We start from the raw sequence: 27736 nt of genomic DNA, 5'->3' as shown, positions 1-27736 counted from the left end.
GCCTGCTAGGAGTAGTAGTATTAGAAGTCATCTGATTACTCCCCCTAGAGAAGGGGTTTTCCTTATAGTGACTTTAGGGGACATCAGACAATACACAGATAATTAGCATTTCCACAGTCCCTCCAGGTCACTTTCTGGGTCCAGGCTGGTCAGGCAGAGAAGCCTCATTCATCACACTTAACTCCTTCCCTCCTGGCAGTGCCTGGTCTGTGTCAGCAGCTGGCTGACAGACATGATAGCAGACAGCTAACCTCAGTGCACAGCAGGGAAGGGGTTAAGTCACTCCCATCCTCCCCTCCCCCCTTCTCTGCTGAGCCAGGTACAGTGCTCTGTGTGCTCAGCACAGAAGGTGGGGGATGTTCTGACTCCAAAGGTAACTTAACCCCTTCCTTGTAAACTGCCTCCTGCTCGGCCTCAATAACCTCCCCCAATCCCCTGATACTGGGCCATGCAGCAGCAGTGCTTCTCTCCCAGCAGTGCTCCTCTTCTCCCTCCTTCACTGTCTTCTGGTGGGCGGGAGCAGGGAGTAGTTCCCCTGCTTCATTGGTGCAGCCGGCTGATACACTCCTGAGGCCGGGAACAGACTCATCAGAGGGAGTTTGTATCTCCCGCACTCTTGTGACCAGAGGCAGAATGCAGCTTCCGGCCACAGGAGCCAGCCAATCACAGCCCCGCATCTGCGAGCGCTCACCAGGAGCACTCGTAGTTAAAGGGCCAGCTGTGTTTTGGGAAGCAGGACATTTGGGGCCCGTTCCGGGACGGCGGGACATGACCCCGAAATCGGGACTGTCCCGCCGAAAACGAGACGGTTGGGAGGTATGCATGGTGTAAAGTGACGCTGGCTCAGTTGCCCCTGGCAACCAATCAGATTCCACCTTTTATTTCCCAGAGAGTCTGTGAGGAATGAAAGGTGGAATCTGATTGGTTGCTAGGGGCAACTGAGCCAGTTTCACTTTACACCATGTTTGACAACTGTTCCCCTTCACAACCCTTTTTACACATACTGTTCTCCTACTTTTGGACCACTATATATATATATATTCTGTAATATAAAGTGATATAGATAGAATTCAGCACCTTATAATTTTTATGTTGATACCCGTGATCATTATATATTAAATTTTTTTTTCCTTATAGATTTCATTTCTACATACAACAAAGTCATCAAAGAAGGTATAGAACAGTATGCAGAGAAAAATAACCTTTCATCTGTCCCAGCAAAACACCTGGATCTTGTAAAGCGCCATGTGACAGCTTATTGCAGGACTAGAATTACCCAGTCATTGTTCAAGGTTAGCAAGAGTCCAGTTTCCTTAAAATATAGCACCCGCACCCTTTAATCCAGTGCTTGGCTGTTTGTGGATTGAAGCCAATATGGCTTTATAGTCAGTCACACACATTGTACCTCATAAGTGGCAATGAGCTATGACAGTAGGACACTGCTGTAGGGAGAGGTGCTCTGTGCTGAGCAATCCTATTAGCATGCTGTGGCACTGTTATGTAGTTCAGGCGATTACGCACATGGCGATACCAAATATGTTTATTTATTTTTTTTTTTTTTACTTTACACACATACTAGAAGCCCCCCTGGAGAAATTCTAGTATACCTGCTTTGATCTCTCATAGAGATCTATGCAGTATAGGTATACTGCATAGATCCATGAGATCTGTGCTCTATTGCAATAGAATGCCGAGCCGATATCAGCGGCTCATCGCCCCCCCCCCCCCACCCCGATCCCCCCACTAGACCACCAGGTATAGGGCACAGTAAGTACTTAGCTGCATCTAAGTACTTTGTTAGCGGGCACGGCAATCGGACCGTGCCTGCTAATAGCCGCGGTCCTGGACAACAAGCGGCACCCGGGATTGCGGCAGTTTCTAGGAGGCTCGCCGCGCGACTCCCCTCTGAACTCCCATAGCTGCACCAGGACATTTAGTAACGTCCTGGTGCAGCTATGGGTTAAAGGGGTATTCCTCTCAGGTAAAATATATGGATAATCATCCGCCCTCATGGGGATTTGTCTCTGAAGAGAGGGGAGAGGAGGGGGAGACAGTGAGAAAAGCTCACACAGATTTTCATGTCTTCAGCAGAAAGCAGCAACTCAGAACTGGGGGAAGGAGACTAAAAAAGTAATAACAACTATGGGATGAATTGAGGGGGGATGATTCACCATATATTTTATCTGAGCAGAATACTTCTTTAAGGGGTTAATATACCAATGTGTAATGCATATAGTCCCCTAGACAGAGATCCAGCCACTCTTGTTAATAATTTCTGAATTAGCAAATCCTTTCTATTACCTGATAGACAATGCTTAAAATTTAAAACAATATCTATTTGTATAGTCACATAGGGCCACATTTATCATCCGGCGGACGGATGATTTTTGGCGGAAAGTGCCGATTTGCGTATTATTTTATACGCAAATGGCCGATTTGCGAATAAAATAATCGCAAATCGGCACTTTCCGCCGAGTACGCCAGGGGGCGGAAAGGGGGCGGAAAGTAGGCGGGAAGTGGGCGGAACGGAGGGCGCGGACTCAGAGTCCGCGCGATTTATCATCCGTTCCGCCCAAATGTACGCCGAAAACCTACTCCAGTCCTCAGCTGGCGTAGGTTTTCGGCGGTGCGCACCGGCGCGCACAGGATTTATGTACAGGCAGTCCGCCTCTACATAAATCCCCGTACCGCCGGAGCTGCGGGGGCATTTTTAAGTCCGGCGTAAAAAACGCCGGACTTAATAAATGCCTCCCATAGTCATTGTATTTAGCACATCTTGTTATTCACCCTAGATAGTCAGGCTGATACACCTAGCCTGGCAGTAACAAGATGATTTTTGAAGTTTAAAATGATCACTATTACATGCATTTACACACACACACACACACACACACACACACACATCACTGGAAATAGCTTTTATACTCAAATTGTAGATCATTGTGTTTCATATTATAGATTTCAAAATGTAAAAATAGGGATGAAAGAGCACTGCAGGACATGGATGACGAAGAAGAAGAAGAAGAAGAATGTACTGAACCAGGGAAATGTATGGAATCAGCAGAGCTACAGCAGCCATCAACTAGTCCTATCCAGGTTCTGTATATTTTTCCTTGTTTATATGCAGAATGTATAAAAATCAGACAAACCTGAAAGTCACATCAGTACATTCTAAGAGAAGAATTTCTCCTCATTAAGAATATACAGTATGTTTTAAATAAATGGTACATGACAAAAGAGAAGTGTCTCACATGGCTACAGCAGGACACCAGAACCAGGAAGCATGTACTAGAAGCACAAAGAAGGCAGAGCTATGGGTCTTCACTATTTCCCAGGCTGACTCCTATGCAGCATCCAGAAGGTGCCAACACTTGGTAACCAATCACTAGATAAAATGGGTGCTAGTGACTACAGCATCTAGGGGGTGAAGCTAGTAGGATGGGATCGGCTTCCATAGTTATGACATCAGATTCCTCAGTGAGGCTACAATGAGGATTCTGCAATCCTTTTGCAGAGCCCTGATGGTGAACAGAGGGGAAATTTCTCCTTTTGTTATCCCTACAGATTCTTTGGTCCTACATCTTTAGGGTTAACTGTCAGGATTAATAAATGGATGGATGGATTAATGAATAAATAAATGAATAGAGTAAAAATGTGTTTCTATTTTCTATCTATCAATTTCCTTTACAGTACAGAAAATTTTTATATTTTAGAAATTGATGATTTCTTTCACATTAAAAGTAGCATAATAATAATAATTAGTGGTGAGCAAGTACTAAAATGCTCGGGTGCTCGTTACTCGAGACGAATATTTCTTAATGCTCGGGTGCTCATTTCAAGTAACGGACCCCATTGAAGTCAATGGGAAACTCAAGCATTTTTGCAGGGGACCAAACCTCTGCACAGGGAAAGTTGCGTGAAAACCTGGAAACCTCAGAAAATGGATGGAAATGGACAGGAAACAGCAGGGGCAGCATGCATGGATGCCTCTGATGCTGCCTAAAGCACCCAACTAGGTGCAACTGGGAGGACTTTTGGTGTAGTCTATGGAGTCTCTGTGTACCAGGTACCAGGTGCTGTTTGTTTTAGAGGACCTGTTACACTGCACACTGCACAGCCAGGATAGGTGTAGCTGCACTACAGATCTCAGCAAGCCAAGGTACAGCAGCAGCAAACATTTGTACTTAGAGGACTTTGTGCAATTTCTTTGGGGTTTATGTGGACCACAAGCTCTTCCCTTTCTGGCACCAGTCGCTCTGCACAGTGGGCAGCTAAGATGGCGGTAGCTGCACTACAAGTCCCAGTCAGCAGCCAAGAGAAGGCCAAAAAAATGTAGTTGTAGCCCTTAGAAGGACTGCTGGGTTCTTTGTGGATGATTCGGGTACCCTAATACTAAAACGAGCATGCTCGTTCATCTCTAATAATAATACTTTTTAATCAAATTATAATTAATTACTGTTGTAGTTATTTTTATTATTGTTAATTTTAGCCTGATTCAAATTAGATAGAGAGATATGTAAGATACAATAGATAGATAGATAGATACCAAAGCAAGAGGATCGCAGTATTCAGAAAATGGTGAAAAAAAACTGTGTTTACTTACTCAAAAAAACGTGACGTTTCGGCTCTACAATTGAGCCATTTTCAAGCAGTGATGAGAAATGGCTTGAAAATGGCTCAATTGTAGAGCTGAAGCATCGCGGGTTTTTTGAGTAAATAAACATTTTTTTTTCACCATTTTCTGAGTGCTGCGATCCTCTAGCTTTGGTATATACGAGCACTTGTTTGGTCACAAAAGTGCTGATCCACTTTTTATCTACATTGTAGTGCTGCATTTCTGCTTGGATATTGTAGATAGATAGATAGATAGGAGATAGAGAGATAGGAGATAGATAGATAGATAGATAGGAGATAAGGAGATAGATAGATAGATAGATAGATAGGAGATAGATAGATAGGAGATAGATAGATAGATAGATAGATAGATAGCTTTTCGACACATATTGTAAATTATTATATTTGAAAATACAGAATAAAGAACAGAAGACCCTGGAAGAAGAAAGTACTGAACAGGAGAAGTGTATGGAAGCAGCAGAGATGCATCAGCCATTAAGCGCTCCTCCCAAGGTTCTGTATACCTTCCCCAAATACACAAAACGTGGCAAATGTTATGTTATTTTGATAGAGTTATTATGTAATGATCAGACACACTGTACTATGAAGGTCCCATTAGGAGCTCAAATATACAAGAAGGAGGGAAAAAAGGTTTTCGTTTGTAAAAGAGAATCATTAGAACAAGACTTAGAGCCAGGCATGGACAAGATGGGTGCTGCTTCTGTTCTGGAAGAAATACATGCCATGATTTTCCAGTTTTATATAACACATTTAAAGGGATATTCTTGCATATTGATGTTATTTTTTTTTCTTAATACAGGGACAACCTGGCCACTTTTTTCCACCAATGATTGTGTTGGGAACTGCAAGGTTGCTCAAGCCCTGGTGCGGACAAGGTTACAGATTACTAGAGCGGCTGCATGCAGCATCAACAATACTGAGCCGCAACAAATTTTTATTTTAATACAGCAGTGGCAACAATATGTAACTGTGCACAGCTCAGGCCTTATGCAGCCCTACAGTTCCCAACACTGCCACTGGTGGCAGCAGAGGGACAATACCCCCTTACTGCTTTTTGTTTTTATCTATGCCCACATTTTCATACATCTATTTATATATTCACATATTTATGGTATTTTGTACATTTATTTATTCATCTTAGAAAATCAGACTGACACACCTAGACCAAAGTAAGAACATCTGAGAGGACCTCACTCTTTGCCCACGCACTTGGTGGGCAAGTAGTTAGGTCCTCTCAGATGTTTCTATGTTGTACTGTATGATGGAAAAAAAGGTGGAATCATTTTAAGGTGATGTGCCGTTCACCAATTTCTTTTATATGTGACAGTCTGACACTATCCAATCAGAGCTCACGGTGCCGGACAGCGTAGGGACACACCCCCAACTAGTAACATCCAGGTCATGGTCACATATGGTTGGTTACATATCATTCTGTGTTTATAAGGAAAATTCTACATTTATATATTTCTTCTTCTATAATCCCTCATTCATTTGTGGCCCCATCATTGAATTTTGGAATCTGTTATATGAAACACAATGATTCGCAATGTGTTTTTTAAATCTTTTTTACTGTTTGTAAAAGCATGTGACAGGGGATAAAAAGTGATACATGCACCCCCCCAACCCAAGTCGCCCCCAATCCCCCCTGGTCACCCCACCACCCCTGGAGCAGATATAATCACCTGATCCAGGGAGGTCCTTCCTCCTCAGCGTCCAGACTGCTTCTGAAGTGTGCATGTGCTTCAGAAGCAGTAAACCAATTTGGTCCCTGTTACTGAACTACTAGAAATATCACAGTGATCATACTAATATAGTAAAAAAAAAATATAAGTGTACAAAAAGTTAAAAACATACAAATAAAATAAAACACACACTTTTTATTACAGTAACAATTGCGGTTTACTTCCAGATTACCCGTAACCCCCCTAGATTACCCGTAACCCCCCCAGATTACCCGTAACCCCCGCAGGTTGCCCGCAACCACCCCAGGTTGCCCGTAATCACACCAGATTGCACGTAACCCCCATATTGCACGTAACTACCGCACGTTGCCTGTAACTTCCACACAATGCCTGTAACCACCGCATGTTGCCCGTAACCACCCAAATTGCCAGTAACCCCCTCCAGATTGCCCGTAACCATGCCAGATTGCCATCCCAAATTACATGTATTCACCCCAGATTACCTATAAGCACTTCAGTTTATCCGTAACCACCCCAGATTATCTGTAACCACCCCAGATCGTCCGTAACCATCCAAGATTGTCCGTAGCCCCCCAGATTACCCATAAACACCGCAGGTTGCCGTAACTGCCCCAGGTTGCCCGTAATTACGCCAGATTACACATAACCCCCAGATTACACGTAACTACTGCACGTTGCCTGTAACTACTGCATGTTGCCCGTAAACACCCCAAATTGCCAGTGACCCCCTCCACATTGTCCATAACCAAGCCAGATTGCCGTAACCACCCCAAATTACATGTACCCACCCCAGATTACCTATAATTACTTCAGTTTATCCATAACCACCCCAAATTGTCCGTAACCACCCCAGATTGTCCTTAACCACCCCATGTTGTCCGAAACCACTGCAGGTTACCCATAACCACCCCAGATTGTCTGTAACCACCCCAGATTGTCTGTAACCACCGCAGATTGTCTGTAACCACCGCAGATTGTCTGTAAGCACCCCAGATTGTCTGTAAGCACACCAGATTGTCTGTAAGCACCGCACATTGCCCGTGGTCACCCCAGATTGTCTGTAAGCACCGCACATTGCCCGTGGTCACCCCAGATTGTCCGTAACCACCGCAGGTTGCCCGTAACCACCTCCAGATTATGTGTTATCTCATTTTTTTATTTTATTTTAGTAACTGTGCTATTCTAATAACTATTATTAGCTACGGTTTTGCTCCAGCAAATTGACGCTCCTTCTCTTCTGAGCCCGGCTATGTGCCCATACAGTGGTTTATGCCCACATATAAGGTACCGTTGTACTCAGAGGAACCTGCGTTACAGATTTTGGTGTGCATCTCCTGTTTCTTGGAAAATTGAGAAATTTCTAATTAAAAGAACATAATATTGGAAAAATTCTAGTTTTTCATTTTTACTGGCCAATTTTGAATACTTTCCTCTAATACCTGTGGAGTCAAAATGGTCACCACACCCCAAGATAAATTATTTGGGGAGTGTACTTTCCAAAATTGGGTGACTTATGGGAGGGGGTTCACTCCGCTGGCACTATAGGGGCTCTGCAAACGCACCTGGCGCTCAGAAACTTCTTCAGCAAAATCTGCACAGAAAATGCTAATTGGCGCTCCTTCCCTTCTGAGCCCCGCTGTGTGCCCATACAGTGGTTTACGCCCACATGTGTTGTACCGTTGTACTCAGGAGAACCTGTGTTACAGACTTTGTGGTGCGCTTTCTTTTCTGTTCCTCGTGAAATTGAGAAATTTCAAACTAAGCCAACATATTATTGGAAAAATTTGAGTTTTTCATTTTTACTGTCTAATTTTGAATACTTTCCTCTAATACCTGTGGGGTCAAAAAGCTCACTGCACCACAAGATGAATTCTTTGAGGGGTTTACTTTACAAAATGAGGTGACTTATGGGGGGATTTTACTCCGCTGGCACTACAGGGGCGCTGCAAACGCACCTGGCGTTTAGAAACTTCTTCAGCAAAATCTGCACTGCAAAAGCTAATTGGCGCTCCCTCCCTTCTGAGCCCCGATGTCAGCCCATACAGTGGTTTATGCCAACATATGGGGTACTGTTGTATTCAGAAGAATTTGGGGAACGTTTTTTTCTCCTGTTCCTCATATAATTAAGAAATTTTAAACTGAACAAACATATTATTGGAAAAATTTGTGTTTTTCATTTTTACTGTCTGTTTTTAAATACATTCTTCTAATACCTGTGGGGTCAAAATGGTCACCACACCCCAATATGAATTCTTTGAGGGGTTTAATTTCCAAAATAGGGTGACTTATGGGGGAATTTTACTCCGCTGGCACTATAGGGGCGCTGCAAACGCAATTGGCGCTCAGAAACTTCTTCAGCAAAATCTGCATTGAAAATGCTAATTGGCGCTCTTTCCCTTCTGAGCCCGGCTGTGTGCCCATACAGTGGTTTATGCCCACATATGAGGTACCGTTGTACTCAGAAGAACCTGTGTTACAGATTTTGGGTGTATTTTCTCTCCTGTTCCTCATGAAATTAAGAAATTTCAAACTAAACCACCATATTATTGGAAAAATTCGAGTTTTTAATTTTTACTGTCTAATTTTGAATACTTTTCTCTATTTCCTGTGGGGTCAAAATGCTCACCACATCCCAAGATGAATTCTTTGAGGGGTTTACTTTCCAAAACGGGGTTTCTTATGGGTGATTTCACTCCGCTGGTACTATAAGGGCGCTGCAAACGCACCTGGTGCTCAGAAACTTCTTCAGCTAAATCTGCATTGAAAAAGCTAATTGGCGCTCCTTCCCTTCCGAGACCTGCTGTGTGCCCATACAGTGGTTTATACCCACATTTGAGGTACCATTTTACTCAGGAGAACCTGCGTTACTTTTTCTCTCATGTTCCTTTTCAAAATGAGAAACTTTAATCTAAACTGATATATTATTGGAAAATTTTAATTTTCCATTTTTTTATGGACTAATGGTGAATACTTTCCTCAAGCCTTTGTTGGGTCAAAATGCCCATTATACCCCTAGATTAATTCTTTAAGGTGTGTAGTTTCCAAAATGGGGTCACTTATGAGGGTTTCCAGGATACAAGCCTCCTAAATCCATTTAAAAATAGAACTGGTCGCTAGAAAAATCAGTTTTGGAAACTTTCACAAAAATGTGATAATTTGCTGATAAATTTCTAAGCTCCGTAACATCCTAAAAAAGTAAAATATGTTTATCAAATTATGCCAGAATAAAGAAGACATATTGGGTATGTGACTTAGTAACTAATTAATTTGCTATGACTTCCTTTTTTTTAGAAGCAGAGAATTTCAAAGTTCATAAAATGCTAATTTTTTATGTTTTTCACAAAAAACACACAAAATAGTGACCAAATTCTGCCACTGTCATAAAGTACTATATGTGACAAAAAAAGAAATCTCAGAATCGCTAGGATACGTTAAAGCATGACTGAGCTATAAGTGGATAAATGGAGCCAGGTCAGATTTTGAAAAATGAGCCTGGACATTAAGGACCAAACTAGCTGCAGCACTAAGGGGTTAATTATACAGGACCAGAGTAATGACAGGTCCCCTTTAAGAGCCGCTTCCCCTTTAGGTAGCCTATAATCGTCTCTATTCTCTATCAGGTGGGGTAATCATTTAGAATGCTACATTGGATCATTCCATATAAATAATCTAATTATATACAACTAGAAACATGATCATTATATAAAGAAACTTTGTCTTAAGTCGTATATTGGAAATCACTGTGTTTCATATTACAGATTCCAGACATTAACAATGGGGTTGAGAGAGAACAGAATATCCTAGAAGAGAAATGTTCTGAACACAAGGAATGTATGGAGCCTTCCCAGACAGATCAGTCCCCAACCGGTCCTTCCAAGGTTCTCTATGTTTATCCTCATACGTATAGAAAACGGCACATTTATAGAATATCTGGTCAGTTAGACTCCCAATAGATGTACCCATAATCCTGAATCTTTCTTGTGTGTTAGATTATCATTGATGTGGACCCATTTATGAAGTTGATGGCTGAACATCACAAGGAACAGCAAGAATCCCAGGAGAAGCTACTCAGGACCCTGCTGGACCACCTGAGCCATCAGGAGCAGCACAAGCAACAGCAGCAAAATAAAGTCTATGAACTTCTCCTCCAGCAACAACAAGACTTCCAGTCCAAGCTGATGGGGGATTTCATGAAATATACAGAGAACCAAGTTACCCTTTTCTCCCAGGCACTGAGTAACTGTGAGTCGTCTTGTTTCTCTCCAGTTACTATACTTTTAGGTTTCTTCAGTGATGATAACTTTAGGGTTATCCCCAGAGTGTCAGGAGTCATCCCTGTCCCCACCGCTCATCATCAGAACTTTAGTTCATCTTCTTGTTTCAGTTATGCTTTGTGGGATAATAGCCCTATAACAGAAACTGAAACAATGTATTCTCTTACAGGTAAAACACAGAAGCCGTCTCATGATGATGATGATGTAGTCATTGTAAATAAAACGGTAATAATTATTATTTTTATATATACCAGTATAGGTCATGCAAAAAAAAAATAAAAAATAAAATAAAATAAAATAAAATAAAAAAAAAAAATAAATAAAATATATATATATATATATATATATATATATATATATATATATATATATATGAGAGAGTGGAGTAGCTAGGATTTATGGGGTCCCATAGCAAGAAACTGTATAGGGGCCCAATGAATCCTGTAGTCCCCCCTCCCCATGCTTACATGACCCAGCACAGTCCTGCAGTGTTTTCTTATCCTGAAACCATGGCAGGGTCGGTGCTGGGAAGCCATTGAAGAACTACATCTCTCAGCATGCCCTGACTCCCGTGGCTCTGCAGCTACTGCAAAGCTACTACTCATGGGACCCTGGGTGATATGAGCCGCAGCTACCATGGAGGCAAACCATGTTTTGCCAGGTGGGGCCCAGGACCCCATAGCAGTTGCATGGTCTGCCTTAATGGTAAGTTGGATGAACTGCAGGTATATACCATGGGGGGGATTTATTAACACTAGTGTACATGTACGCTTGTAAACAAGCCCGGCCCACATTGACCCCAGCGGGTTTACTAAGAGGCGCAAATTTTTTAGTAAATCTGGCGGGACCTGCGCATGCTGCATAGCGGGCACAGAAATCTACACCTGCTCTGGAGCATCATATTATAATCAATTTGTTTTATCGATCACTAGGTGTCTGTTCACAACCCCCCCCCCCCCCCCCCAGGAAAACTTCTGACACGTCTCTATGCTATGCAAAAGGTTTTCTTAAATGACACTTCAGGTTTCATTCTGAGACTTTACAGCTCCAGAATGGGGCCCTGACTCCTTTGTTTTGAATGGAGTGGAGGACTGACGACAATGATGTAGGGGAACGAGTGAAAGACTCTTAGAATGGCACTTATATGCGTCTGCCCATGTAAAATGGCTCTTAGATACACAGATAATTTGTTATGAAGGATGTCCAATGGTTCAAACATTTGTAAACCCTCCAGAACCTTCTACTGTACATTTCTGCATAAATTTGACCTATAACTACACCGGATGGTTCAGGGCTGACAAACTCAAGCACCACTTTAGTTATAGGGCAGATAGAGATATTTTTCCCTCTGGTAACTGATGGGCCCCAAAGGCTTCTCTTGTACAAAGACACCAGTATAATAAATGGTAAGGGGGCACCCTGTTAAAGGTTTTGTACTGGGTTCTAGGTGCTTCAAGTTATTACTGATAATAACGGTTAAAGGACGTGTTATGGGGCTCTACCAATAGCCATCTTCATAATCATAATACAATGTTGCTCTGTGAAACCTTTATTGAACAAAAAGGCCACATTGCTTACATACAAATCATTGTGCAATCCCAAGCAGTCAATCAACATAGGATTTGACAATGTTGCCAAAGAGATACAAGAACAAAAAAAAAAAAACAGTCTATCTACAGGGCGCATTATGTTATAATTCTTCCGACACAGAAAGTACATATAATTCCAATATAAGCCACAGTTCTATTCATGAAAAAGGGTTTGCTAAAAAATTTCCTCCATTCACACATTTTGAGGTGAGATTTCACAAATATAATAACTACAAGTAGTACAGCTATTGTAAAATAAATAAATAATAATAATTTAAAAATCTCCAGTCTTCCAGTACTTATCAGCTGCTGTATGTCCTGTAGGAAGTGGTGTATTCTTTCCAGTCTGGAGAGCAGGAGATGTTTTCTCCTTTGGGGATTTGTGGATTCGCTGCTGCTCTGGGCAGTCCCTGACATGGACAAAGATGGCAGCAGAGAGCACTGTGTCAGACTGGAGAGAATACACCACTTCCTGCAGGATATCCAACAGCTGGTTTAATGAAAGTAAATTACAAATCTCTAGCACTTTCTGACTCTGACTTCTGACTAGAATGATTTGAAAGATTTTTTTTTTCTTTTGGTGTACTACTTTAGGCTATGTTCACACTACGTAAAAGTACGGCCGTTGTCGTACTTTTTGCGGTATGGGAAGCTCTGATGGGGGCGCGCGCTCTGCAGCCGGACAGATCATCCGGCCGGTACTTAAGTACCGGCTGCGATGATCCGGGCACATCGGGTTACGGAACGGGCGGTCTGATACGTTGTGTGGACATAGCCTTAATTTGTACTGAGATATATACATTTTGGTACAAATTTGCAGAATATGCACTAGGAAAAAATCATCAGTTTTTTTTTTTTAAATTGTATGTTTATTGGGGGTTTTGTTTTATACAATAAGGAAAGTTGACAATTGGAAGGCGTAAACGGCCATCCAGATAGAACAATATTGTACAACAAACAACATACAGTCAATATTAAAGCATCATCTGCTTTTCCAATAATCCTAGTTATGCATAACCATCAACATTATATCAACAACAAACAATGGAAATAAGAAAAATAAGACAAGAGACAAAAGACCTAACGGGGGGGGGGGGGGGGGGGGAGGGGGAGTGGGGGGGGGGGTAGGTTGGGGACTTATAGATCCTTAAATCTGCCCGATCCGTGAGTCCCTGCACGAGCTGATTCCTTTTCCGCCCAAAAGACGTCCCACAGATTCCAGACTTTATTAAGGTAATCGAGTCTATTATTGATCATTGCTGTTAACTGCTCCATATTCCTAACGTCTAGAATACGAGCATACAGATCATTCCTGGTGGGTATGACTGTTCTCTTCCAGAATCTGGCTATCAAACATCTGGCTGCGGTAAGAACATGGAGCAGCAATTTCATAATCTTGCGGCCTAATTTTACAGGGGGCACATTGAATAAATAGAAAACTGGATCTAGGGGGATTTCCAATCCACTGAATTCCTGTATCAGGTCCCGTACCATTGCCCAGTAAGAAGCAATCATAGGGCATGTCCAATAGATATGTTGCAAAGTGCCTACTCCCCTCCCACATCTCCAACAAATATTGGGTAACCCTGGGTTCATGGCGTGCAAAAATTCGGGTGTGTGATACCAGAAAAACATCAGCTTGTATTGGTTTTCTTTATAAGTGGTGCATATAGACGTCTTGGCTGCCCTGTCCCAGATAATACTCCATATAGATTGAGGTAACTGCCTCCCGAAGAGTGCCTCCCACTTAGACATATAGGGATATCTAACGTCTTCATTAGGAGAGGGGCTCTTTAGGATGCGGTATATATCGGAAATTAAACCTTTAGTAGAGACTCCCGCTTTACACAGCCTTTCAAAGTCTGTGGGCGAGGAGACCGTAGTAGACGTGAAGAGTGTACTCATGAAATGTTTGATCTGAAGGTACTGGTACTGTGCTGTAGGGGGTAGCCCATGGTCAGCGGCTAATGTGGAGAATGGTAGGAGGGTTTTATCTCTGGGATTGACGATGTCGGCAAATCTAAATAGTTTACTAGCCTGCCAGACTCTAGTCATACCACTAGTCATACTGGCTGGAAGATCAGGATGATAAAGAAAAGAGGTCATAGGGGAGTTTTTAGAGACCAGGGGAAACTTTTCAACACAGGTACGCCAAATCTGTCGGGTGTGTACTATGGGGCCTAGCATTGGTCCATGTAGTGCCGTAGTCGGGGTGGCCCACAAAAGAGAGTTAGGATGTACCGGGGCAATCCAAAGCTTCTCAATCATCATCCACTTCGTATAAGCCAAAGGTGTTGACCATGCCGGAATATGGCGTAGGTGAGCTGCTCAATAATAGCAGGATAGGTCCGGCAACGCCAAGCCTCCTAGAGACTTGGGAGCCTGTAGGATAGTTTTTGCAACTCTATGTCGCCTATGTGCCCATATGAAACGCAGGATAGAAGCTTGGATTGCCTTTAGCGCACTCATAGGAACAGGGATTGGAAGGGTCTCAAAATAATAGAGAATTTTAGGGAGAATCGTCATTTTAATTGCTGCTATTCTTCCCAATAGGGAGATAGGCAGTGCGTTCCATTTGTCCAGCAGGGCACGGATTTCCGCAAATAGTTTGGGGAAGTTGTGTATATAGAGGGAAGAGTACGTGTTCGTGATGTGCACTCCCAAGTATTTAAGAGACGTATCTTTCCAGTTATAGCTAAAATTTGCGCGTAGGGTTAATAGTAAGGAGTTAGGGATATTTATAGGGAGAGCTTCAGTTTTAGTGGCATTTATTTTGTATCCAGATAGGCGCCCAAAAGTGGAGAGGAGTGTGTGTAGGTTGGGAAGGGAAATGTGGGGTTGGGTTAGTGTCAGTAGTACGTCATCCGCGAATAAGGATAATTTATATTCTTTCCCTCGTATTTGGATCCCATGGATGTCGTGGTGATTGCGTATGGCAGCCGCCAGGGGCTCTATGCACATTACAAAAATTAACGGCGAGAGAGGGCATCCCTGGCGGGTGCCATTGCGAATGTGAATCAAATTTGACATGGCGTGAGGGAATTTGATAGAGGCTGTCGGATTGGAGTAGAGGCCCCCAACCGCTCTGAGAAAGGCTCCCCGTAAACCGAATGTCTCTAGGACCCTCGTCATGAAGGGCCAACCCAGGCGGTCGAAGGCCTTCTCCGCATCAAGGCCCAGCAAGAGTGCAGAGCCATGTTCCTTATTGACTGCGTCTATTAAATTTACCACTCTTCTAGTGTTGTCACCCCCCTGCCGACACGAGACAAAACCAACCTGGTCCTTGTCAATGAGCTGAGGCAGCCACTTTGACAGGCGGGTAGCCAACACTTTAGTATACAGCTTCAGATCTGCATTTAGAAGAGCTATAGGGCGATAACTTCCGCAATCCGCTGGGTCTTTCCCTGGCTTAGGGATTAAAGAAATATACGCATGGGTTAGAGACGTGGGGAGTGGGGCACCAGATAAAAAGGCATTGAACATAGATAGCAGGTGAGGAATCAGGATAGGAGCAAAGGTTAGATAATAAAGATAGGTAAATCCATCCGGGCCTGGGGATTTACCCTTGGGCAAGGATTTTAGTATGTCTCCTAGTTCCTCGGCCGTAACGTCTGCATTTAGTTCCTCGTGGGCCTCCTGGGGGAGAGTAGGAAGATGACAGTCAGCAAGAAAGGAGTCGAAGAGTTTTGTGCGGTCTGTGTGGTCGTCAGGTAGTGTGGAAGGCAGGTGGTACAGGCGGGCAAAATACTCCCGAAATTTCTCAGCAATGGCTGTAGGATCATGTATCATAGTGCCATCATTATCTCGAACAACATGCGGTGTTTGCTGTTCTGTGCGGTCCCTCAACTGCTTAGCAAGAAGTGTATGGGCTTTATTGCCTCTCTCATAGTATTTTTGCCTAGTATATAAGAGTAGTTTCTCCACTTTATGTAAGGTTAAACTCTTAATTCGCGCTCGAAGGCTTATCACCTTCCGTAGAGTAGATAGGGAAGGAGCCTTCAATAATGTAGCTTCTCGCTTGCGCAATTGGGCTGACAGCTGTTCTATCAACAGATTTCTATCCCTTTTCAGTTTGGCGCTCATTGAGATGCAATGTCCTCTTACCACTGCCTTATGTGCCTCCCACAATACCACTGGAGACTCGACAGAACCTACGTTGTCAGAGAAGAAAGTCTGTAGGTGTATAGAGAGGGTTTCTTTCAAGTGAGGGGTTTTTAGTAGGGATTCATTAAGTCGCCAATGGCAAGATTTCAGAGGGGGAACAGTGTCCTTCAGTTCTAAAAAGATGGGGGCATGGTCGGACCATGTAATTATGCCCATAGAGGCATCTACCATACTCCGGAGTCCTAGGGTGTTTCCAAAGAAATAATCTATTCTCGTGAATGTACTGTGGGGAGACGAAAAAAAGGTATATGATTTGTCTCTAGGGTGGTTAATCCTCCACAAATCATATAAGGAGAACTTACGGAGTAATTTGCGGAACTCCCTAGCTAGTGCAATGGATGAGGGTGGGGTTTGTGTCTGAGTTGGAGAGAACCGGTCCATTTTTTCTGAATAAATCATATTAAAATCTCCCCCTAGAAGGAGTGTGGAAGGGGGCAGCCGAGATAGCTTAAGTAGTAGTCTGTTCAGGAATCTAATTTGGTGGGAGTTAGGGGCATACACATTGCACAAGGTTATGGGGTTGCCTCTGTAGAGGCCTTGAAGAATGACATATCGACCACCAGGGTCCAGATCCGTGGCGGTGACTTGGATAGGGCAGTGTCTGGAGAGTAAAATTGCTACACCTGCACGTTTTCTATCACAGCTAGCCGAATAAGAGGTAGGAAATTTATGTTTGGCGAAATTAAAGTTACCTGACGAGTCATAGTGGGTTTCCTGTAAGAAAACCACCTCTGCATTCGCCGCTATAATCTCAGTTAAAGTTAGTGTACGTTTAGCGTTAGAGTGAAGGCCGTGGACGTTTAGTGATATCAGCCGGACCATCGTCACACAGCACAAGTACCAGTAGACCCCAGCCAAAACGAAGGACAAGGTAGTACTCACCAAGCGTAGGGGTCGGATCGAGCAGGGGCAGTCTAGGGAAAAACACCAGGGAGGGGTCAGACAGAAGACGCAGACACACAGATACTAAGTCAAAAAGAAAGAAAAAACCCAAAAATGAGAACCAAATAAGATTTAGGTAAATTTACAGTGTAGTCCAGTCCAAAGAAGAACGTTGGAGAGGATCAACTAAATTTATAAGCAATTAGACCAGGGAGACACTCAGTAACTCCTTGAGTGTCGTCCTGGGAAACCCATTATGGGGTGATAGTATTAAGATTGTTTATATCAGGGCAGTACGGACCAATCAGTCCCCCCCAATCCAATCTGGTAAGGAGGGAATCGATGAGTCCAACAAGGTACCCCTAGGGTGTGGGGAAACGAAGTCTGGGGTGACTCAACAAGATCTACAACCCAGATAGCACAATTAGATAATAACAACAACAGCTGTGATAGAACATTCACTCAACCGCCAAATAAGTTTTCACTTTTGTATGAATCATGGCGTTGCTGCAACGCCAGGCAATATACTTAAACCCGTTAACCTAAAATATAAGCTGGTACATTCAACTTCCAACCGAGTGGCCACCTTAGTGTCCGGTCAACAAGGCCGAATTAACAGTGTCTATTCGGGCACTATCTTAATGGAAAGAGGGAATCCCTCAGGGCCCGCCCGCCTTGCGTAGTGTGTCGCACAGGTAGAGGGCCTCAGCGGGGCGAGGGCGAGGGAGTATGTTTAGAAGGAGTAGATTTCCGCTTCTGCTGTTCCACTCGTTGCCACTCCGGTGGTGGAGGTCTAGGTGGCATCGGTATCTCCCAGTCGGATAATTCAGGACGCGGAATGTCTAGAATTCCACAGAAGTCCTCCAAGTCCGCATGAGCAATCAGTGTGGCTGTCTGGCCATTTCTTCTTGCAATAAGGGCAAAAGGAAACCCCCACCTATAGGGAACGTTATTGTCGCGTAGAACTGAGAGCAGTGGCTTTAGGTGACGCCTTTTTTGTAGAGTCAGCCAGGATAAGTCTGGGAAAAGCTGTATGGTGGCCCCTTGATAGGTTATGACGTCTATCTGTCGCGCCTTAGCCATGATAGTTTCCTTGGTAGCATAGTCAGTGACACAACATATCACATCCCTGGGTTGTGTGGATGCGCTTTTAGGCCTAAGAGCCCTATGTGCTCTGTCCAGTTGTATAGTAGCATCCGTCGGTCGGCCTAAGACGTCATTAAAGATGGTCTGCAAGGTGATATTCAGGTCTTCTGCGGTCGTTTCAGGTAACCCCCTGACTCTGATATTGTGTCTCCTGCCCCTGTTATCCAAGTCTTCAAGGTGGCGCGTTGTCTCCTGTAAGTGATTAGTGGTAAGCGTTACATGTTTCTGGAGTGCCGAGGTGTATTTCCTGGTGTGATCATTGGCTTCCTCTAAGCCATCTACCCTTGAGGCCACATAGTTTAAATCTTTGCGGATGTGGGCAATTTCAGCTCTGCACGTTTCCTTGACTTCTGTGACCAAGGCCTGGAAGTCCATTTTAGTGGGTAGGGCTTGCAAAATTGTACGCCATTCCGGCGGGGCTGAGGACGACTGGGGGTCAGGGACCTCTTCCTGGAAGGATTCAGATGAAGAGCGCCATCCCTTAGCGGGGGCTAGAATGGAGGGGGTCAGGCCGTAGTCCTCTTCCTGTTGTGAGGGCCCTCCCCCATGATGTCGGGCATGAGTTGCTGTCCCCTTTTTTGCCGAGTTGGCATTTCTAGAGCTTTTAAGGGGCATGGTGGAGTCGGGGTCACAGTCGGGTTCCACTCCTCTGTTGCTCACCAGTTCAGGAGAGGGTTCTCTCGTGTGCAGGCCTCTCTCAGGTAGTGGTAAAGACACTCTTTTTGGGCCAAAGAATCGCAGTAATGATTGTTGAGGCCACTTGAAAGGAGGAGTATGTCTAGCAGGAAAAGTCAGTGGGTTTATGTCCCTCAGCGGAGGGGTGGATCGAGGCCCTGTCCACTCCAGCCCGATGGTGGGTATAACGGTGGTGTGTCCCCACCTATGTGTGATATATTGGAGGATACACTGCAGGCAGTTGAAATGATGGCAGTAGGTTACAGTCCAAGGTGCAAGGGGGAGGTGGATAAAGGTCCAGGGGGGGAAATAAGGCAGTTCCCTCAGGGAGACTATGAAGAGGTCACCTAAGTCTCCTGTAATGGCGCTCAAGTATGTAAGATGGCGTCCGTTCGCTGTCCCTGCAGGCCGTGAATGCCGGGAATCGTGGGGCTCTCGGGGTGGCTGGTGGATCAGTTCGGGTCCCCCAGGGAGCTGTAGGAGGCAGTTGCCGGTGCAGGTCTCACCATGCCACGTGGGGTGGAGGCGCACTCCTCAGTGCTGCGCCGGCGGACCTAAGATAGCGCCCGTCCTTCACTGCCGCCGCCGCCACCCCTGAGGAGAAGCAGACTGCGGGTACCGGAGGAGGTGAGGGGGATGCCACCGTTACTCACTGTGAAGACCAGCCGGTAAGTCCAGTGCAGGGGCTCTGGGCCGCACGGGATGAGTCTGTAGCGAGTCTCCCTGCTTCCAAGATGGCGGGCGCTGCTGCACGGGCGCCAAGCGAGGTCAGGTTCTGCAGCCTCCAGACGTCCAACCAGGAGTGTCTCAGGGATCGGAGGTGCCCCGGGTGTTCCCCCAGCCGTTTCCTCACTCTGGGGTCAGGTAACGGGTGTAGCAGCTCAAGTTAAGCTGATGTAGCCGGCGGTGATGAGCGGAGCTCCACAACTAAGCGGCCATCTTGTTGAGCAGCCAGACACGCCTCTAAATCATCAGTTTTGAAATCTGTATTTGCGTATTTTGCTGTGGATTTGTAAATAATCTGCAACAATACATTGCATTATTGTGGATTTTATCTTCTCCTCCTCCAAGTCGATGAGTGATGGGCTACAAACTGAAGAAAAAATATCTAATAAAACACAATATAGGACTTCCAGCCCAAAAACTATGTATGATTCCAATACAGGCCATGGTTCTATTCCCGAAAGAGGATCTGCTAACAAATTCCCTCCATTCGCACATTGTAAGGTGAGATTTCACATACAATAACCAAGTAACAAAATCTTATTTCTTGTTGTTTTATTCTAATCTGTTTCTATTTTCTGAATGTATTTTTTTTTATTCCATTGTTATGGCGGCTTCCATCTTGCCTGCAGCATTTAGTGACCTGCTTTACAGCAAGCCTTATGAACATGGATGTTATAGACTCTGTCCCCTTGAGATAATTGTGAAACATTACTGAGCGTACTCTGTGACCTGTGAGGAGGTCATTCCACAGGGCATGTCGCTGTAATGCTGTACAGATCACTTTACAGCAGCCTCCTTTTATCACCACAGATGCAACAGGAAGTCTCAGCTTAGTTTTAGTGCCAGTGGTGAGAATGAAAACTGCAAGATATCAGGATTATTTTATAATATAGATAGAAAAATGGAAAATGAAACAAATATGTTTAACATAAAAACATTATTTAAACAATAAATCACTTTCTTATTACAAGTTCCCTTTAAGTTCACTTAAAGTGTATCTCTCGCAAAGCACGCTGACTGTGCACAAGCCCATTTGTATCAAAATAGGGGTCACGCGCTGTACCAACCTGGCATGGATGTATACATAGACACTTAAACTTCCAACCACGACAGGTACACTTTAAAGGGGTACTCCGGCCCGAGGGTATTTTTCAGCTATGGCGGGGGTGGAGTGGTTATGGACAGCGGAGGTCACTTACCTACCCCATTCCAACGTCGGGTCCTGGATCGCGCCGCCCGGTACACCCGCCCCACGGCTGCTTCCTTGTGTGAGCTGCCGCATGAGACTCAAGGCAGCTCAGCCATTCAGCGGCCGAGGCGGGACTTTGCTACGGCCGCTGAATGGCTGAGCTGCCTTGAGACGTCACGTCTCATGCGGCAGCTCAAACCAGGAAGCGGCCGCGGGACGGGTGTACCAGGCGGCGCAATCCAGGACCTGGCGCTGGAATGGGGTAGGTAAGTGACCTCCGCCGTCCATAACCACCCCATCCCCGGCCATAGCTGAAAAATACCCCCGGGCCGGAGTACCCTTTTAAATCAGATTTCCTGCAAAAAAAACAAAAACCTCAAAAAACAAAAAAAAAATCAAATCGTTTTGAAATCTGCAGTTGTAGATTTTATTGTGAATTTGTGGTTAATCTGCAACAATACGTCATTGTGTGTATATTTTATTGTGAATTTTAACTTCCGCATTAAGGTCAATGGGCAATATCTGCTACAATTCTCTAAATAAAATGTTTTTTTTAACATCCACAGGACTCATCGTGTTATCAGACTTCCAGACCAGAAGACACATATAATTCCAATACAGGGCACAATATTATTTCTGGAAGAGGCTGCGCTAAACAATTTCCACCATTTGCACATTTTGAGGTAAAGCTTCACATTCATTTCTCATTCATTTAGGGTATGTTCAATACTGAGAAAAATCGGCGGAAATCCCGCCTGCCTCAGTATCCCACAGTGGGTCTATGGGAGGACTTGTGCGCCTCCGCTTCCTCCTCTTCCTCCACTTCCTCCACTCTCCATTCAAAGAATTGACACGGGAGGCATTCAAGCCCTCCCATAGAGACACTGTGGGACACTGAGGCAGGCGGGATTCCGTTGCGGAGAGCTTTGTGGCGGAATTCAGCCGATTTTGCGCAGATTTTTTTTGCTCAGATTTTGCTACACCAAACGATTTAGATTTTAGGGCAGATTTGTTGCTGAAAGTTTTTATTCCAAGTGATTCTCTAGCACATGGACAGACAGGAATATTATACACATGATATATGATAGATGGGGGCCCAGTGACAGATTTTGTATTGGGCCCAGTTATGGGTTTTCTTTTTCCAATAAAAATATAAAGGATCAATGGATATATGTGTCATGTGAGGGGGTGGCCGGGTACTTTAATAAAGCCTTGTTGGCATCCATAGCCAAACTGTATAGTAAAGTTTTCAAATGTAGAACAGACCTTAACCCATAGTTGCCATTGCCAACATTAATTTTTCCCCCACAAATAGTACTCAGGCCCCCTCTGTGCCCTCATATAGTAATAACCCCCCTATGTGTACCCTCTTATAGTGGATATTCCCCCTCTGTGCCACCATATAGAAGATGGCACCTGTCTGTGCCCCAATATAGTACTTAGGCCCCCTCTGTTCCTCCCATATAGTAGTTAGGTCCTTCTGTACCTCTCTTCCCCTGTAGATAGCCTTCATAGGAGGTTCTCACCCCCTGACGGTTTCCCTCAGTATGTAGTTTTCCCCATGTAGGCATCCCCTTAGTGTAATCCCCCTAGTAGTTTGCCCCCCTCCCCAGTAGCATTCCCTGAAGGCACTCTCCCTGGCACTTAGCTCTCCTAATATGTAATGTAGTTGGGACTCCACTGTGGACATCCCCCTTTAAGCCCCCCTTCCACCACCTCCTGACCAGGTAGGCATCCCCAAATATATGATACAAAAAACAAAGCCATACTCACCTGCTTTCAGCACTCCTCCAGTGACTCATCTCCTCGCCTTGCGATGCACCAGGAGGTGGGAGGAGAGAGCACCCTCTTGTGGCTAGAGGCAGAATACTGCCTGCAGCCACAAGAGATACTGTCAAAGAGGGGAGCCAATGGTTCCTCCCTCTGCACTATTCAACAATAGGCACTCATTAGGACTACTTACGGTTAAGCACATAAGCCGGGGCTTTCCGGAGCAGAGAGGAAGCAGGGCACCTCAGGACAGGGGACGTTCTTTTGCCGGGACAGTCCCTTAAAAACCGGGACAGTCCTGGCCAAAAACTAGATTCAGCCGATGCCATCTTCCTGCCACTATGTGAGAGGGTTTTGTCAGACTCGGTAGGCAGAAATAGTACGAGACAGTGAGCCCTGAAGCTAGACCCACCTTCTGACCCTACCTGCTTGCCGCAACGACCCTAAACGGTCGCGGACAACCACGGTGCCGGTCCCTATACTGATATAAGTGTAAACATGAAACAAAGACAGACAAACGAACCCAATAGAGCGAAGTCAACAAGCCAAGTCAGTAACACACGGGCAGCGAGGTACAAAATCGAAAGACAAGCGGGAAGTCAGTAACAGGCAGAAGGTCAGAAAACGCAGCAACAACAGAGGAAGGATAGGGCAGGGAAGGCAGAACCAGGATCAGGGGAGCTGGGACTAGAACAATCTAATAGCCAGCAAATGAGTCTGATACTGGCTATACTTTATACTGGATCAGGAGTCCAGACCAGCCTCTCATTGGTCCGGCCTCTTGAATCCAAAGTCTGTGCAGCTGAGACACTGCAGGCTGAATGGCAGAGCGATCTGCCCCTCAGCCCGAGTGTGACCGCACTCAGCTGTGAGAGCTGGGCGGAAGCCGGCCGTGACACGGAGCCGCGGCGTCCCAGGTTGTCAAGGACGCCGTCGGGTCTCCGTGACGTCACGCGGCTCCTGCGGCTGATGCGGCGCTGTGTCCTAGCGCCGTCAGACGGGGCTGAGGTCGAGGAGGACGCCGCTGGATCCACGGCAGGTGAGTTGCTTACAGGTTTATAGTAAAGAAGGTATAGTGGGAGGGACATAGGATTCTCTGCTGCCCACAGGAACAGGATAAACTCCAGACAGGAAGTTAAGCTAAAGAATATGAAAGAGCAGACAGTTTGCATTAAAGGCAGGAGGAAAGCACGAAAGACCACAGAAAGGTAGTAAAATAATTTTATTTACCAATACATGTCTATTTATAAGACATTGGAACTTATCAGCTGCTGTATGTCCTGAAGAAAGTGGTGTAATCTTTCCAGTCTGAAACAGTGCTCTCTGCTGCCACCTCTGTGTGTTTCAGGAACTGTCCAGAGCAGGAGAGGTTTTCTATGGGGATTTGCTGCTGCTCTGGACAGTTCCTGACACGGACAGAGGTGGCAGCAGAGAGCACTGTGTCAGACTTGAAAGATTACACCACTTCCTGCAGGTAATACAGCATGTAACAGCATGCAGTCATGTCCGATATCTCCTACGTGCTGCAGGTCGCTCTGTCCTGTTGTCCTGTTGAAGAGAATTTAGTTCCAGGCTCCTATACTCCTTCACCACCATCAGTCGGTGGTCACCAGGGACCTTCTCTGAGGTTAGGGACCTGGGGGTTTCCTGCAGCGAAGCCCATCCTGCCTTACGGTGGGCTCTGGTGAAAACTGGAGGCTCCTCGGACTCCGCTCCTTGGAGAAGGTATGTCAGCACTCCTCGGTGATCCAGGGGATCCACCTCTTCATGTCAAGTCCCTCCTTTACACAGCAGCCGATAAGTACTGGAAGACTGGAGATTTTTAAATAGATTTTAATTTTTTTTGCTGGAGTTCCCCTTTAAGTGCTTTGTTGAGTAAATTGTAATCAGTAGAACTGCATAGAAAAAAAAATTAAACTACGGTCTTTATTGTTGCAGTGTTCTTATTATTTAGCATATGGCTCCTGAGCAACATTTAGACCAATGGTCACAGTGAAATTATAGGGTATTGTAACCAGCATATAGAAACACTAAAGTCCCATGCAGCAACTAATGATTTCACAGTGACCATTAGCAGGACCCAGACATTAATATAATTATAATAATTATATAATAATTTGTTCCGGGACCGCGCTTGTAATCCAAATCCACTCTTAAACCAAAGCCAACTCTCCCATAAGAAATCATTGAAATGCAGACAATTGGTTCCACACCCCAAAATAATCCTTTTTTTATTCTGAAAAACATGCAAAACAAATGAAACAAACATTTAGAAAGAGCTTGATATGTCATATCATAATGTGGAGTATAATGTATAGTAAGTGCATAATCCTGAAAAAAACAGTAGCAGTTTGTAGATACAAAGAAATGAGAATCACAGAGCTGTGCAGGAGGACAGTAACATAAACTTTTCTATACAGCAGTGTGAATGGCTGAGTGTGAGTGTAGGCACATTATAGCAGCAGTGTGTATAGCTGAGTGCAAGTGCAGGCACATTATAGCAGGAATGTAGAGGATGGGAAATACAAGGGCTGACAGACTGCAGGAAGGAATGAGCAGGACATATGTGGGCACATAAATGCAGCATTCTCTGTCCGGGAAGAGAGAGGTTACATCTATGAAGAGATGACCTCCACAGTCCTGTCCCCTGATGTAACACCCAGCCTGGATCTACTATGATTTGGAAGGTGAGGGAGACTTCCTGGGTCAGAGTAGAGGGCTGTAGACCGCTATGCAGACCATGCCCCTCCCCCACTCGCGCTCCCACCCAGTACAGGGAGCTCTTAAACCAAAGCAATGCTCCTAAACCAAGTTACAATTTTGAAAAACTGTGAGCTCTTCTAGCAAAATGTTCTCAATCAAAGTTACTCTTAAACCAAGGTACCACTGTATATTCCTGTCATTCTATCGTCATTAAATTACTGTTTAAACTCAGTCTTAAAAATTCTCTATTTGTAGGTAGCTAATAGAGACAAGAAACCGTCTCAGCTATTTGAGTGTTATGAACTTGGACAAGAGTTCTGTAAGTGGTTCTACAGCCGACTGAACGCTCAGAACCCCTCTCATGGACAAGAGAGACTTGACTGGACAACCGATATGTTCTGGGATGAAGTAAAGTTTGTATTTGTACATGGTAATAACCACGAAGAATACATTGGAGTGGAATGTGTGAGCCCAAAACTGCTCGAAATGTCACAAAGGGAAAAACTAACATTCACTGCGAAGCTCGACAGCGAAAGGTTTAAATGTGTGAACTCCAAGCATGGACTGGTGGTGGTGGCCGTCACTGGTGTTGTATCCAACAATGACAACTTTTCAGGGATTTTTAGCCAGAAATTTGGACTTATTAAGTGTCCATCTTTGGGTACCTACAGGATCAGATCAATTTATCTAGAAGTGGATTTCATTTTCGATCATAATTCTCACGTGCCCCCATTACAGTATACCACCGAAGAACTGCAGGAATTCAAATGAGCAACAACTTATGCTCATAGAGTAGAGGGCAGTATGTATGTGCGCTATTGCTTTCTTTTAATACATATAAACTGAGGCACCTAGGGGGACATTTATGAAGACCAGCATGCTGGTCTTAAATTAGGCCCGCCCCTTCCCCCCCAGCCAGATTCTACTCTTAGTAAACATGGCGGGCCCTGTGCGCGTTGCAACAAATATGTGAGCAGGCATAAATCAGGATTAATCAGGTGGCCACACCTCCTTCCAGCCTTGCTGCGCCCACCCCCGCCCAATGGGGGATATGGCAGGCGTACGCTAGGGAGAAGTGGCGAATCGACGTCTTCTCCCTGACGCATGCCATGGACGCAAGGTTCCATATATGTTTCCTCTAATGTTCACCAACAATATTTGCCAATAAACACGGTGTGAATCAAGCCTAATGTTATCACATGCCGTAGATAGTTATTCATTTAATAAGAGAAAGTATAATATTTAGCCTGTTAGAAATACTTATCTGTCTTCAATAAAATACAGAGTTTTATCTTTTAATGTAACTTTTTTTTTTTTGGAATATGGAATATTATGCATTTAACTCTTGCCATGTTCTACGGTATTTATGTCTACATGCATTTATGTCTACCGGATCATCGCGGCCGGTACTTAAGTATCGGCCGGATGATTTGTCCGGCCGCAGAGCTCTGATGCAGGGTTTCCTACGGCCGCAATTCATTGAATTGCGGCCGCAGAAAATTGACATGTCAGTTATGTGCGGGGCCCCATGGGATCCCGGCCGGAGCGTATACGATGTGTATATACGCTCTGGGCGGGATCCCATTGAAACTAAGGCATTGTTCCACCTCGCAAAAACTATGCCATGGGCAACAACGGCTGTAGTTTGACGTAGTGTGAACATAGCCTTATATTGGACTCATTTTGTAAACAGACTGAAATGCCGCTAGTTCTTTCATGATGATGGTAATGTATTCTTGTGCCTTCTACTTATCTTTGTCAAGATGCCGAAAATGTAAATAAAACCTTTGAAATAAATAAAATACAGAAATGGCAGAATTCATACTCATTCATGCCTCCTTGTCCTTTTGTTTGCCTTTGTTCAGTTTTTTATGTTTTCATCGTTCTTACTATTAATATATGTGATAAATCTGGGTGGCCCTGGATAGGAAACTGAAAGAGACTACATCTCCCATGATTCGCCTCTTTGGGGGAGATTTATCAAACATGGTGTAAAGTGAAACTGGCTCAGTTGCCCCTAGCAACCAATCAGATTCCATCTTACATTTTCCAAAGAGTCTGTGAGGAATGAAAGGTGGAATCTGATTGGTTGCTAGGGGCAACTGAGCCAGGTTCACTTTACACCATGTGTGATAAATCTCGCCTTTTGTTTTACTCCACATCCCCTTGCATCACTCCACAGTCCCCCACCCCACCTGATGATCTCCACTGACCAGTATAGATGCCTATACTGTATGTGCATCTTCAATACCAGTTATCTCTTCTGGCCCTCCCTATACA

At 44.6% G+C, this 27736-nt stretch overlaps 1 protein-coding gene across 5 annotated transcripts in view; it reads left to right on the top strand.

Annotated features, from left to right (window-relative positions):
• LOC138767243 (uncharacterized) overlaps window positions 1-27284 on the top strand; it is a 44891-nt gene extending 17607 nt beyond the window's left edge. For 2 of the 5 annotated variants that reach the window (XM_069944633.1, XM_069944635.1), the window contains exons 2-9: window positions 1138-1292; window positions 2959-3096; window positions 5032-5127; window positions 10097-10216; window positions 10328-10580; window positions 10782-10837; window positions 21550-21666; window positions 25712-27284. In XM_069944633.1, the coding sequence (XP_069800734.1) occupies window positions 1138-1292; window positions 2959-3096; window positions 5032-5127; window positions 10097-10216; window positions 10328-10580; window positions 10782-10837; window positions 21550-21666; window positions 25712-26227 (1451 nt within the window). In that variant the 3' untranslated portion in view covers window positions 26228-27284. The remainder of the gene's footprint in view (window positions 1-1137; window positions 1293-2958; window positions 3097-5031; window positions 5128-10096; window positions 10217-10327; window positions 10581-10781; window positions 10838-21549; window positions 21667-25711) is intronic. The other 3 variants (XM_069944637.1, XM_069944636.1, XM_069944638.1) reach the window with 3 other exon arrangements.
• Window positions 27285-27736: the final 452 nt, after the last annotated feature.

The sequence above is a fragment of the Dendropsophus ebraccatus genome, chromosome 11, assembly GCF_027789765.1.
Source record: "Dendropsophus ebraccatus isolate aDenEbr1 chromosome 11, aDenEbr1.pat, whole genome shotgun sequence".
Classification (NCBI taxonomy): Eukaryota; Metazoa; Chordata; class Amphibia; order Anura; family Hylidae; genus Dendropsophus; species Dendropsophus ebraccatus.
The sequence above is the reverse complement of the archived record's forward strand: the minus strand, read 5'-3'. Positions and strand labels throughout refer to the sequence as shown.